We start from the raw sequence: 15,003 nt of genomic DNA, 5'->3' as shown, positions 1-15,003 counted from the left end.
TGGCTGTAAGACTCCTTAGTCCCACCATATCAAACTGATACCACTTCAATTTTTTTCTTTAAGTCTGTTGATAAAAATATTAAAGGAGACCACCACAAATAATCCCATCATATGAGAACTACCATCTTATATTTTTATTGTGGTTATCTGTTTTCTTAATAACCCTAATAATATGCTGATTTTCCATAATAAAAAGAATTAGCACATAATACAGCGGTGGAACAAATGCCTTACAGAAGGCAGTTGATGCTAGTAGCTAGATTCATGACTTCATTAAAAGGGTATTAAAAGTGCACTTGGAAAAACCTGTTTAAAAAATAAATAAATTTTCCTGCATCTACAAAGCACTTTTCAAGTGACAGTGTGCTCCTATAGGCTTAGCTATGCATAAATATATGTATCCATATCAAGCAACACAACATCTGTGTATCAAAATGAATTATCACGGATTTTTTTTATTTGTAAGCATTTGGAAGTGCCAGATAGATGGATTTTGATTTAGTTAGCTTCCCTTCCCAACACTTGTCTAGTGAGAATAATTATCAGAAATTTAAATTTTCATATATGAATTCAGAACTTGTTATCTTACCCTAGTTCAAAATAATTCCTTCAGTAGAAAAGCATAGTAACAATTAAGCTCCCTCAATACGTATTTAAATACTTTATTTGTGAACATTAGGAAGACATGTTGCTTCCTGAAATAATAATCTGCTGTCATAAATACTTCCAAAAAGGCAGCAGAAAATATGTTTGTTTCCTCTGAGTTTAACATTTATAGTGACTACTTGGGGAGACTCAAGTAAAGAACTGAAAGCATTTCCATGTGTGCCTCCTTAATTTCCAAATTTCAGTCTTATCCTTTTGAAAGAAAGCATTCTGATTTAGTCTTATTTTTCCCCCCCCATATTCTGTGCTTTTCCACACCTTTTGTTCAAATTGTACATTTTTTAAAAAAATAATTAAAACATTCATGTTCATTTTTAAGACTTCTCTGCCAATACCAGAGGACCTTCTGAAGTTTAGTGCATACAAATACAGACTAAAGTTGAAAGCCTTTTTTAAATGTCATCCTAAGATTTCCTAACTGCATAACAGCACTCATTAAATAAACAATCAGATCAGATATGAAATGGATACAAAAATGGTTCTGTTGGGTAGCTAAAAATAGGTATTTTGATTGTTAAAGAGTTGAGTCCTGAATTCTTTCTTATCCTGATGAAATAATTAAGTACTAAATATTTTTCTAGTTACGTACTAATTGGACACCTACATTGGAAATACAAACCCAGTGATCTGTAGAAGTTTTTACTAATTCTGTTTTGTCTGGAAAGATAATTGGAAAATATTTCAAGTGGTTTTGAATTTTTTTTTTAAACTCAGTTTCTCTAAAGAAAAATAATCTTGCTCGTATGAAAACTACAATGTTTACTGACAGGCTGAAATCTAAATATGTGATTCACCACAGCTGTGCTGCTTTGCTCTGACCAGAGGGAAAGTATGAAAATGGTAACTAAAATGGAATTTTCACCCTGAAGATCTGGTACATACAACACCCTGCAAAGAAGTACTATTACGTATGTATTATTTTAGAGATAAAGGTAACCTGAAACTGACATCTTTACACTAAGTCACTTTTAGAAGAAAGATTTAATCAAGCTAAGTAGGCAGAACAAAGAAGAAGGCTGCAAGAGAAAAGAAAAAGGACTACTGAATTCTAACTCCAGAAATCTGCTGCCTTGCAACAAATCTGTAATTCAAAAAAGACAACTTAAAAAAATATACATTGGAGAAAAATAAAGAAAACAACTGAGATCATCTCTGAGAAACTGCCCAATCAATTAAACTAGATCTTTGCTTTCCTACAGAGACTGCATTTGAAAAATTATTTTTTATACTGATCATTAACATGACAAGTCCCTTTTAAAAAAAATCTTTTATTCTCTAGGCTATTAGAAATTAATCCACAGCAAGAAATTCAGGAGAAAATACAGATGAAGGGAAAAACATGAGATTTATATTCATGGACTGGCTAATATTTTTAAACATGCATACTTCTTTGTCATCCATGTAGTGGAAACAAAACTTGTTTACAAGGGTTAATCTTTACCATTTTGAGGCATATACAACACACTGTACTTGCTGCTGTCACAGCTGAGCTACCCTTCTCTGATATACTTCCTTTTTCTCTATTAGTGCCTTCCAGAGTGATGTAGTATTACTGTCCACAAGAGATGATTTTTTTAGAAAGGGATGTGACAGTGCCCCAAGAATAAGAGATTCAGCTGGGTACAGGCAGCATGCACCTAGAATGATTTTAGGGTTAACGTTCAGCTGGCTGAGGACATGACTGCAGGAGAAGGGGTGAGAGAGAGAGAAGGGGTTGTTACTGCTGTAACCACACTAATTGGAAGAGTGTTTTTCAGGCAGATACACTGGCAGGGCTGGCAGAACAGCTGACACTAGAAACTGAAGGACAACAGAATATAATGCCTGCTGCCAAACCCTGGCATGTTAATTCCAAGTCATGAAAATCTTCTTTCAGACAGATCTAGGACATGGCATCTTTTGTGAAACAGGAGAAGAAGAATCTGGCTATAATCCTTTGACTGAACTGTACACCTTGGTGCAAGTAGTGATGCATGGAATTTGTGCTGACTTACAGAACCCTACCTGCCTGTCATCAAAGCTGTCATCGCCTGTTCTCATTTCAGGTCATACATTCACAAACACAAACACTGTATGTGGAATTGCTGGACTGCCACAGAGGATCTGGACTCCATCCTAATACTGGTCCAAGCTACTCAACAAACTGAAGACATGCTGTCACATGAAATCAGTTTAGACCTTTCTTTCAGCTGAGTTTTGTTCACTTCCACTCTTCCACTTCATCAGTTTACTGTTGGTTTTCATTCATCCTCCCTGGCTTGTTCAAACTCACAAGGTTACAGCATGGCACAGGTAAATGACTCTAGAGTCAGACTAGCACCACATGTGTAACCACTGCCCTCCACAACCGCAGAAGAGCTGCACCTCCTCCCTGCAACAAGTTGTACGTTCCCTTGTCTTGCTATTTTATCCCAGCCAAAATTTTTGCATTGTAAAGTGATGCATGCAGGTAATGCTACTCTTCATCTTTAACCAAATTTCCATGTGAAAACTCTAAGCTTTTAAGCGTGCATAACAGAGCTTTTTCAGAGATTCAGCAGATTTTTTCAGATTTTTTCAGCAGAGATTTCAGATTTTTTCAGAGATTCAGTTCAGATTTTGAACTGTGATGCATTTGTTTTCAATTTGTGATTATTATTAAAAGAGCTGATTCTTTCCCAGGCATGAAGCAATTTATAATAGTCAAAAAATGTCACAAAGACCAATATTTGTTAAATAATAAAAGGAGAAAAACTATCTAGAAGAGGAAGCAGACAGCCACGTGCTTTTGGAGTACCAAGCATAGGTATTTATTTAAAATATTCAGTGAGATTACTAGTTTTTCTGATGACAACTTTTAAAAACTATGTGAGGACAGAGGAATAAGGTGGACAGGACAATCCCACCCTCCCACAAAAGTCTCAGGTACAGCAAATATTCTTGTAAGAGATACCCTTGGCATACAATTCAGTGTCTGAAAAACCCAGATACAACTCTGTAAATATCAAGTACTTATCTGTTTCTACAGCAAGGAAACAGACATATCCCACACCCCCATATATCTTTCTTTGCTTTCCACAAATGCTTAAATAGAAAACATACATTTCTGGAAACAAGAGGAGAGTTTCCTGCATTTACCTATGTTTTATACAGAAGAACAGGATCGCAAACATAAAATAAAGCAGGATAAAATAAGCACCTCAGTAAAAACAACACTAACTACCAACATTGGTCTGTGTCATTTTGCAACATATGTTGTTAGATAAATTTCTTCTGCAGGTCTCAAAAAGTCATGAGCAGTACTGGAAATAACTCCTCCTACACACTGCTCAAAAAAACCCCCAAACACCTGGCATAGATAGCTCATTGATGGCAGAGCAATAGCTCAAAGAAGATGAGAACAGTACATGTTGCTTTAGGTGACCTACTGGGATATTACTATAATCCCATAGTAGAATTAGAAAGCAGCACCACACTATAAAGAAATTGTCTTGCCTGGGGATATTTCCACTTGATTTCTCTGAGCTGCTATTAATATTTGCTATTTTGTATTTTCCCTTAATATTCTAAAATGATAGCTACTATATAAAGCAATTAAATGTTCCTACCAATATTGGGATGCTTCAAGAGGCGACAGATTCTAGCTTCTCTTTCCAGTTTCTGGTGATCTGCAACAAAGGAAAGCAAAACAATTGCTTTTAGTATGAAGATTAACTTAGTTCAGTGTATTTGCTTTACAGAAGTAAAGATAATCTGATGTGATCTTTAAAAAAAGACCTCCGTCATTTAGATCCATTAAGATTTTACATTTGAACTGTTTTTAATATTGAATTAGGCTACTGCATCCAACCACTGCTTTGATGAGCTACCACAGGCAGTTCCGTTAGAAAAATCAAGCTGCTGATTTATTGGGGAGAACAGGAAATACTCATGCTATGACCTGTAATTATCAGGCAATAAACCACGTTACAAAATTAATCAAGGACAACCTGAACCTCTAGCATTGCCTTAAATCCTACCCGTTAGCTGCTTTAATGACACCTAGTGTATCATTAAAGTACAGGACGTGGCAGCCACCCAGACAGACTGCCAGCACTTGGGTCACCACGCACTCCCACCCCAATACGATGCTGCAGGAACTTCCAAGAACTAATGACCAGCAGTTATTATTTTCCCAGTGAGGCTCATCTCTCTCTCAGGCTGATTATTCATTAACCTGAAGATACTCTGAAAATGTAGGTCCAGGTGTATCATCTGTTGGCTCCTCCTCTCCTGGTCATTTGATTCTTTTTAACCTTCAGGTAGAGAAGTAGGTCCAAACTTGTACACCACCGAGACCTAATGACACTTCTGGAGATAAAATACTACAATTCGCGTCAAGCTCCTATTTACTTAAGCTGGGTTTTTTTATGTACAAACTTTTACAGTATTTGTTCCAAACACCACCATTTATAGTACTACTTCTCCTGTATTCTGATTAACATTAAGTAATATAGTACTTGTTTTATATGATACATACAGGAGTTTTGGGGGATGTGCATAAGTTACTTATACTGGAAATATCTGAAGGTCTGCAGGTATGTTAAAATGTTTCGTGTAAGGCAGTATAAAGCACAAAAGGTAACGTGACTATTAAAATACATAATTTGGAAATAATAAGAACAGCCAGCTACTCCCTACTGTAATCCTGTAATTCCATCAGACTGCTACTGCATTTATCCTCACTTTCTGCAGCATAATTTCTATGCCTGCAAAGAATACTAAGCTTCTGTTAAGAGGCAGAAAAGCAACAAAGATTCAATTTTATAGTATTAGCTAAAAATAATTTCTCACAATTAGAAGAAAAATAAACTGCAAAACGTTCTTGGAGATGAGGCTCTCTTGCTATTATTTTAACTAGCTTCAATTTGCTATCCAAGGGTAGTATAATAACCAATCCTTCACAGAGGCTCAGACTTCAAATGTCGAACAAGTAATTTGGGTTGTGCCACCTCTGCAATCCTTATTATTGGCATTACGTTTGGGAACACTCCTAACAACTGAAAGGGGAAATTCTTAACTGGCCTTCCACCACATAAAAAGAGCAGTCCGCACAGCAAGTTTTGAGTTGAATAACCAGCATTTAGAGAATACAAAAAGTTTAACCTACAAAAGATTAATAGGCATCAAAAACCTACAGCAAGAATTAAGAAATTATCTGGTTTTGTAATGTCACTCTTGCATATCTATCATGGTATCTGTTTTCTCCCATAACATCATCAGTGTAATTAGGTGTGCCTTCCAAGCCACTAAGGCATAGTCTGTCTGATACCAGTCTGACATCAGAATCTACTGCGCAAGAGTCAGACTAGGGTTCAAGACAAAACACATTATAAACACCCTCCTCCTCAGTGCCTGGATACAATAGTGTGATCCTGACATCCATCCTACTTTTAGCTGGTGTTCAACTCCACAAATTACCTTAGCACTTCACCTTCCTCTTCCATGGGGAGTCCTAATGTTCCCTGTTCAAGCCAACCACAATCCAGAAAGTTCTCCTTCCTACATAAGCCAAGGGGCAACAGGAGGATTTGCAACCACCTTTAACCAGCAGACAGGTACCAGGCTCTGTGCAAAGCACACTTCCAGCTCTGCTCTTTCCAATCAAGCACTGGGTGCTTTCTCCTTTTAGAGAATTTAACCTAAACATAGATCAGAGTCACCCTGAAAGTGGGACAACTCAATTCTACACAGATGGCTGTGCCAGCACAAGGGAGACAGGGTGGCACACAGTGTGACAGCAAAGGTGACCACTGGTCTCTGCTGCTGCCAAAAACACTCCATCTCATGAAACTGCAGCTTCATGTTCCTGAAGACTGCTTTGGCTTCAGCCTGCCAGCTGTGGAGGTGCTCTACACAGCTCATTGAACAGGACAGAGATACCCTCTGGATGAGCGAGGCGAGAGCAATAGGTGCAGATGGGAGCAGCAGGCATGAGGCAGTGATCCTGGGCATTCATGTAGGTCCAGGAAGACATGGTCTCCCTGCTGTGTGGACTGCTTCACGTGAAAAGCATCAACAGCCCCTGCACAAAACACATGAGTTGTGATGGGAGCGATGACTACAACCTAGGCATCTTCCCACCAGACTGGCAGCTCAAATCATCAAATTATTTATATATCCTGGTTGTTCCAGTAGCAATTACTATTAAGGACTGAACTGGGATCTTGGTGCTGTTTCTCCTGCCATTGACCACATTCATTACCAGCTAGCCAGCTTCGGCAGCCTGTCTGCACAGTGCACTGAACAATTGGCTCCTGATTGCAGGCACAACCTCCTAAGCGTGACAATGACATGAATAAAATGGCAAGTAGGAACAATTCCAATCCTTCGGGTTACTTCAGTACTTATAAAAGCAATGACAGCTAGAGGAATATATCAAAGATTAATGTGCTGATGAACTGTAGAAGCTGGGGTTTGGGGCAGGGGGGCTGTTCTGCAGGGGGTGGCTGTTAGTTTTGGAGGGTTTGGTGTTTGGTTTTTTTTTTAAGTAAACTGTTCGCAAACAATTCAACTCCTATGCTGTCCTGCTGCACTTAAGTAAAATGTTCTTAAACTCAGGCAGGATACCAAAGGTTTACACATACAGACCCAAGTGTCACATGGTGGCAAAGCATAAGCCTGGAACTCTGGGGATATGTAACAGCAAGCAAGCTGACCTCTAAAAAAATGCCACAATATAGCCTGAAGAGCACAGCCTGTATTCAAGTCAAAATATAAAGGCTTATTTAACACACCCAGTAGGATTACCCTTGAGTATCATGTTTAAAAGTGCACAGGGATAAAGGGAGAAACTGGGCAGGAAAATCCTAACCTTCTCCTACAGAAGTCATCTCACGTGTAGCACACACACTTACAGCAAAGGGACATTTGACAGGCAACCCTGGTTCTGAAACATTCAGAACCAGCTCCCTAACACTAACCTTCACACCAGTCTGGGTGAGGCCAGACAGACTGATCTATTTTACATGTACTTGGAAAGCAAACTATAGCAAATAATAATAGAAGAGATACATTAAGTCTCTGGCTCTCCTGACAGATCTTGACAACTTAATACCAAGTACCTGTCCTCAATTAATGAACACTATTTTTTTGGTATTCATCCAACCGTTTTAGGCATAATCAGTAAAGACTTCAGTAAGCACAATTAATGTGTCAACAGAGAGTTCATCAACAAGCAGCAATGAATTTGAATGCAAGAAGTTCTGTAAAAATTATAGCTGTTCAACCGCTGCAACAAATTTTAAATTAGGACAACTTCAAGAAATAGAGGAGGGAGGCAGGGGCACATTGTCATTATCCACTGAATTTCATACATTAAACCCAAGCAATTTTGTGACACAAGCACTACTGTACAGCTCCAGCAGAAGGGATACTAGGAGAGGGATGCCAAAACCCTGTTCCAAGAGTAACAAGAGTACCAGGTTTCACACCCAAACTGGCTGGCGACTCACCAACAGAGACCTGAAGTGTAAAGAAAACCATGAAAGGCGAAAACAAGCAGTAACCATAATCGGATTGCTCAGAGACATCTTTTTTTTGCAGGAAACACAAGCAGCGTGTGTATAGGGCCTTTTCATGAATCAAGAGGGAATCTAAATCAGAGAACCATTGACACCAAGAATAAAAAGACAGCAGAAATTGTATGTAGTATGAATGTTAAGGAGACATCAAAATATCCTGGACACAGCTGTCAGTAACACTTAAAATGCTGTAATAACAAAAAAAGGAAATATGAGGACATTGATAGAGAAATATATGCTGTAAAACAAAATATAAAGGCACATTTTTTAATTTTACATTCTCTGAAACTAAGAGATTTCCAAAGTTAAATAATTATAAAGTCAGGCACTGATCCGGTAGTAGAGATTAAAGCAAACACATGGACTTCTGTTCCTCTAGCAATTCTTTCCATAATAAAGGGAAAAAACAGTCACAATGCAAAATGTCAGCAACTACCAGTGGAATTACTAAAAACATAAATACCGAAACATATAGTAAATATACTAAATATACTTGCTCATAGAAATCAGAGTATTTGGTTTCTACATTGCAAATCTAACACAGTATGTTGACAAGAAAAAATATATCCATTTATTACAAAAATAGGCACTATCCTGCAATAAGTTTGAAATAATTAAGCCAGAGCAGTAACTTTTGAAGACAATTAACACACAATTTAAGCATGCTTAAATATCAATTAATTAGAAGGGAGTTATTCTCTACATTTTCCTGTTAGGGATAAAAAATATATAAGACTAGCATATTTAAAAATATACAAATAAAACACATAAAAAGCTAGCAGTTTTCATTGAAATCATACCACTGAAGGCATATTTTTTTAATACAATATTCTTTGCTAAAAGTTTCCGAGACTTTTTGAAGCCCACATAGATATACCACATAATTCAGTTTGTTTTCTCTACAATAATTGTACTCCTTTAAATGAAGTACATGAACATTAAATTAAAATATTTACTATGATGCAACTACAAATAAGCATCACAAATTTCCCAAAATAACAACTTTGGAAAATACAACTGTTTGGAATGTAAAAAACATGCTACAGTTGAAATATAGTGCTTTAAATCTTAAACAAAATGATCATGTATCACAATAACTGCATGGTGAAGTTAGTTCTGAAAATACCAGGAAACTAACAAGTTTAGAAGAAGTTGCTATGTATGACAACTCTCAGAGTCAGAAATTTAGCATCAGACATCTAAAGAAAATGAAAAAGCTCAATCCTTACTGCAAAGTGTCCAAGTATTAGCTATGTGTGTTTAAAAGAACTATAACAACAGATTTAAAATAAAATATAAAAAGCAAGTTCCATCTTTAACATAGTCAGCACCTCAAGTTTGTAAAACACTTTTTAAATCTGGAGGGGAAAAAAATACCCAACACAGGAAGCTTAATTACTTTTTCTGTAATTTGCACTTACCAGTATTTTCAACTTTAACAATAAGAACAACTGAATCAATTCTACGTAACAATTCAGATTTTTTTTTATATTCTTTTAAGAAGTATGCAGTCTTCCGCCCAGAGGTATAGGTCTTGAGCTAGTCACTACTTGCCCACTAAACCACCTAAAGCCTACACCACTCACATGAGAAAATGTCAGCTTAATCCTCTTCCATGTTTACTTTATTGTTAATTTTAAAAAAAGTGATTTAAAATGTCAGAAGTTTAAAATACAAAATATTTTTTTTTAAATTGCAAGATGAACTCAAAGATCCTTTATAAACTTAAAATCTTCCACTGAGGTTTTATGTTAAGATTTTAGATTTCAGTTACAGCAAGTTAAACACAAGCACAGACATACACAGTCTCAGCATCTTACTGCCCCTTGGCTTTGGCTGTAACTTAATCACAGGTTGACCAATTACCATATTATACAGAGCACGCAGGGAGATGATCTGCAATGCAAACTAAACTAAGCTTGTTTTAGAAGATGAAATACAATCAGAGCCTCAGGGAAAAAAAATAATCAAGGGACTATTGGGCATTTGGCATAAGATGTCTATCTCTGATGTATACTACCAGCACTACTTTTGACTATTCTGTACTACCTCGATCTGTATTTACAGGATTAGCCAGCACAGCTAGAAACCTGGGAAGTGTCTCAGTCTTCTACGCCTATCTCGACTCTTCAGGAATAACACAGACACAATAAAGCACTTCATCCCTGACTCTTAATATAAACACTTGAAATTTCTTTGCTATACCACAGCTTCTGAACTGACACCTTATATGATTAATTTCTCACATACACTAAACATTGTAATTGGTTGTTTAACTGTTATCACACTACACCCAAGGGCACTCTGAACACCCAGAGCAGGCACATACCACCTGGGTAAGGCAATCTAGAGTACTAACCCATACAGTGCACAATGAACACAATACAGATGTTCCTCCTGCTCTGTTGGACAGTAAATTAAACAAGATGAAAAAAACAGACAAGTAAACATTACTTCAGAACTTACTAGGTGAAATAAACTCTCAAATGACAAAGCATGAACTAGGTGGAGCTCTTTCATTCATCTGAAAACAACTTATCAAGGCTAAACCTGTAAGATTCTGGCAATCCTTGGCTCCCTGACGTCACTGAGATTTTAGCATCAACTGCATTAAAAAAACAAAGGATATGTGCACATGATCGTGTACGGAAATAATTTAAAATGACAGCCACTGTAACTGAATAATGTATTTCATTTATTCAACTACAGCAATTCTTGCTATTGCTTCTTCATATTGCTAACTCTGATGCTTCAGCAAGTACATTTCTCTGATAAAAACACATTTCCCTCATAAATTAATACCGTTTCTTAGAGACAAAGCTTCACATTGTAAGGCCTGCCAATTAAAAGCATCCAGTGAATACAACTGCTACTCGCACCTTCAACTTACACCTCAAAGCAAGGACGTGGCCTGTGTGTCTTATCCCCACAGCATTCAGTCAGAGGTAGCCGTGTCTGCAGAGACTGCTTCAGATTGTGGCATAAAACAAGAGGATAATTCAGAAAAGAAACACGTTCAAGTAAAAGATAGCACACCATGTTACATGAGACAGGGTTAATATTCAGCTCTCACTTACAGACATGATAGTGTACTCAAATAACAAATATTAGAGCTATGAAGATAGGCTAAATTGTTATTGTATGATTTAAAGAACAATAATTGTATTGATTAAAAAAGCACACCTGATATTTTTGTATGCCACAATCAAAACTGCAATATATGAAGGTTACACCATCATCATCATCATCATTATTATTGACTGCACTATCATACTCCCCGATTTTCACCCTAAACTTAGCTAGCATATCAACTGGTGCCAATTAGGTGATATCTGGTGTTATGTAATATAATGAGCTCTCTGTGTTTACACCATTCCATTGCTCATATCAGAATAGTTGTTGTTACACCTGTTATAAAAGGAAATGCAAAGTAAATGGAGATACCTCACACCATGCACCTTGCGCCATGAGGCAGCAGAAAGAGCATTAAGTACTCCTCGAGTCAGGGATTTAAGTGGACATTAAGGTCCCGAAGATGAAAGCTGCACTTCCAAAGAAAGCAAGTAATCCTTAGCATTGTTAGAGAAGTGCCAGAAACCTTCTGAGTAAGTCCACAGTACATAAGTCTTTTGGGGAGGGAACCAAATTCAAATTTAACCTTCTGGGGTACCCAAGAAGATGACTCACCTTTAAAGCCTGCATGTTTCTAAGTGTTTCAGGAAATACTGTGTGTACCTTCCTTCCTCCACTCAGCTTATTCACAAGTACATTCAACTGCAAATGCTGTACATAAATATCTATTTCTGTTACACTGTTTTCAGCCAGGTTTCAATTACTGATGATCTGACAATGAATGTCAAAGGGCAGGTCAAACTGAAATAATTTGAGCACTCAGCTCCAAAAAATCCGAAGCGTAAGAAGGTGCGCCACTGCCCTGCCATGACAAGCACAGCCAGAGGAATTACCTAGCAGGCAAGAAAATCCTGAGAAAGTTTGATAGTGCCTAGCATAAAATGTCTATGCTACAACAGCATCAGAGGAAAAGCTCTAAAAAAATAAATTCACTAACAGGTCACTTACTAAAACCAAAAGGTTAATTCCTCTCATTTTTGACAGTATATGATTAATCAGCTAAAGCTGTGTTTACCTGTCAGTATGAAAAGGGAAAAATGATTATCAGTAAAAGGAAGCCAAGCTTTAAAGCCAAACATATAATAAAAAGGGAACGTGCAAGTACATTTATACACTTGCTTCCCTTGCTCTCATTTAATTACCTATACCTAATTAGAAAAAGGTCTCTTGCACTGTCTACGTGAGTAGCTGTAAGGAAATTAAATGAAAAATACAAGAAAGAAGCTTAAAAAGCAGCAAAGCAAATGCAGAAGAAGGAATGCTCTGTAAATTCTAAATTATTTTATGAAAGCAAGTCTCCATTTGCGAACAATGACATCTCTTACAGTAACAGTTAGTTATCAAGATTGGAAAAAGATCACTGCCTGTGAAATGCAGATACAATCAGAAAGAAGGCAGCAATGAGAATACAGTTTTATTAATGGAAAAAACCCTGCAGAAGCTACAAATAACTTTCAGGTGATGCAGCCAAGAAAAATAAAAAAGAAAAAAAAATATAATTCACTACAGCATGAAAAATTTAGCCTTTACAATACTAACGAAACTGTGAAACCTGAAACAAACAGAATATGGATGTTTAAAATCTGGGGTACTGACAGACTGTATGAAAAGACTTGAACTAATCCTAATTCATATGACAATATCCTAATAGACCAAAATCTTATATTACAACTTCTGACGTCTGCATCAGAAAATTACTGTCTGTATACAGTTTTTATTAGGTAGGCAAATAAGTAAGATGTTAAAGTGATATCAAAATTTACTTTCTTAAGAAGACTTCTATACATAGACTATACCTAATCCTTGGATTAAGTCATAATGTATTTTTTAATTAAAGAAGCAAGAATATAATTATTGTCTTCAGCATAAATCTCTCTCCTACGGCGTCATGATTCTTAACCCAAAGTGCTGGCTGCATGACCATCCAAATGGAGCTTACCACGGCAGAAACGTTTGCTGCTCACCACCTATCAACACAGGTATCGAAAATACAAACTTCTGCAAAGCAAAGCCTCTTTCTAACAATAATCTGCAGTAATTTTTTGTGTTCTTCCTGCTATTTATTGTTAGAGCTTGCAGTCCCCAGCAAACTGTAAAGGCAATCTCCCCATTGCTAACTTTTATATCTTTAGCCCCTTTCATGGTCTGTATATGTCTTTTTTTCCCCTGGTACTGACTGGATATTATTCAGTGTGAGATGATCTATGCTTTCTCACACAGCCTGCTTAGTCTTTCTGAGGATGGCCTCCACAAGCTGCTTCCTATGTAGTTCAACACTTTTCAGTCTTTTCCCATGTTTTTCTTTAGACAGCTTAATGAAGAGAAAGCAATGAGCTCTAAGTCCCAAGAGGCTCACCAGATTGCACTGCAGCATACCTTAAAGCCTACCCCAGACCACTTTGGCCCTGTTATATTCTCCCATGGAAATCAGAAGACAACTGCAGAAATTTGACAACGGGATGCGCTAGGACACAGCTGTACTTCCTCCTTAGTATTAGTATTATTTTGACTAAAAGATTTTCTTTTGCTCACTCTCCTTCACAGAAAAACAAAGCTCCTATTAAAAGGAAACATGGTGATGCATTAAAAATCTCACTCTTCTCTTCATACTTTGTTTCTACTAGAATTTAAAACTTCACTATGGCAGAATGTAACCTCTGGGCACCTAAAATCTCACCAGAATAAGCTCTTCTATCTTAATAGGACAGAAGAGACTACTCCCCGAGATCAAAGGTCTTTAAAGCCTTTGAACTGATAGCGAGCCCAAGCATCAGAGAGCTTTGAGCCTGCTTGGGAGATGAAGGCCTGCTCCATGTAATTTCTAGGTAGTTCAGTCGCCAGGCAGCACCTAACCACCCAACTTTTTAGCAGTTTCTGGGCTATGCAAAGACATACCAAACACCTGGTAATATTTAGGCTGGTAGCTGTAGAAAGGGAACTTTCACGGGTACAACATAAGTGTGAGGCACCTGAGGTCTGCTTATACCCTGTGTCAGATCTGCCCCTTATTCGCTACATACAGAACATTTGTAAGATCGAGGGTTCAGAATTGGAAACAGGTTAGCAGGTCTGTGAATGTTTCACTGAGGAACAAAACCTTTTCTCTGTGCTCCTCTATCACAGGAGTGCCAGCTTTTTTTTTAACCGAGGAAGCATGTAAGTGGGCTGACACTCTCCCTACTGACTTGCGCAGTGCATAGTCATTTCCATACGTTCCGAGCCACACAACAAGGACACATCTCTCAAGTTTTCCCACCTCAGACCACAAGCACATCTAAACCTGCTAGAGACTTTCAGGCCAGGACCTCTCCTGTTTTGCACTGGTTCCCTGTATTCTTATTTTTTACTAAATCATTCAAAAGAATGTATCTTCCCAAAGTAGAAGTTCTGAGGCCAGTTCACAGGCTGCATTGACCCCACTAAGTGCCAAGGCCACGCATACACACAAGACAAGACAGATCTGCATCAATATTGCCCCACAGCAATGGCAGAGCCTGGCCATACGTGGGAAGAGTAGGCAGACCACAATTCCTGACAGGAACGTAAGTTGTCCAAATAAACTTTCCCTTCTCACTTCTGAGGAACAAAAAAGACTGGTTGGAACCAGTCTGTGGATGATGTTGCTACAATGCAGTGGCACAGATGAAGTTAATCAAGAACTCCC

At 37.6% G+C, this 15,003-nt stretch overlaps 1 protein-coding gene across 25 annotated transcripts in view; it reads right to left on the bottom strand.

Moving 5' to 3' along the window:
• CAMK2D (calcium/calmodulin dependent protein kinase II delta) overlaps window positions 1-15,003 on the bottom strand; it is a 159,391-nt gene that overhangs the window by 92,133 nt on the left and 52,255 nt on the right. For all 25 annotated transcript variants that reach the window (XM_040584771.1, XM_040584618.1, XM_040584584.1 and 22 more), the window contains one exon: window positions 4,254-4,313. In XM_040584771.1, the coding sequence (XP_040440705.1) occupies window positions 4,254-4,313 (60 nt within the window). The remainder of the gene's footprint in view (window positions 1-4,253; window positions 4,314-15,003) is intronic.

This window comes from Falco naumanni, chromosome 1, assembly GCF_017639655.2.
Source record: "Falco naumanni isolate bFalNau1 chromosome 1, bFalNau1.pat, whole genome shotgun sequence".
Classification (NCBI taxonomy): domain Eukaryota; kingdom Metazoa; phylum Chordata; class Aves; order Falconiformes; family Falconidae; genus Falco; species Falco naumanni.
Note: the sequence above shows the minus strand (reverse complement) of the source record. Positions and strands in the feature narration are given on the sequence as shown.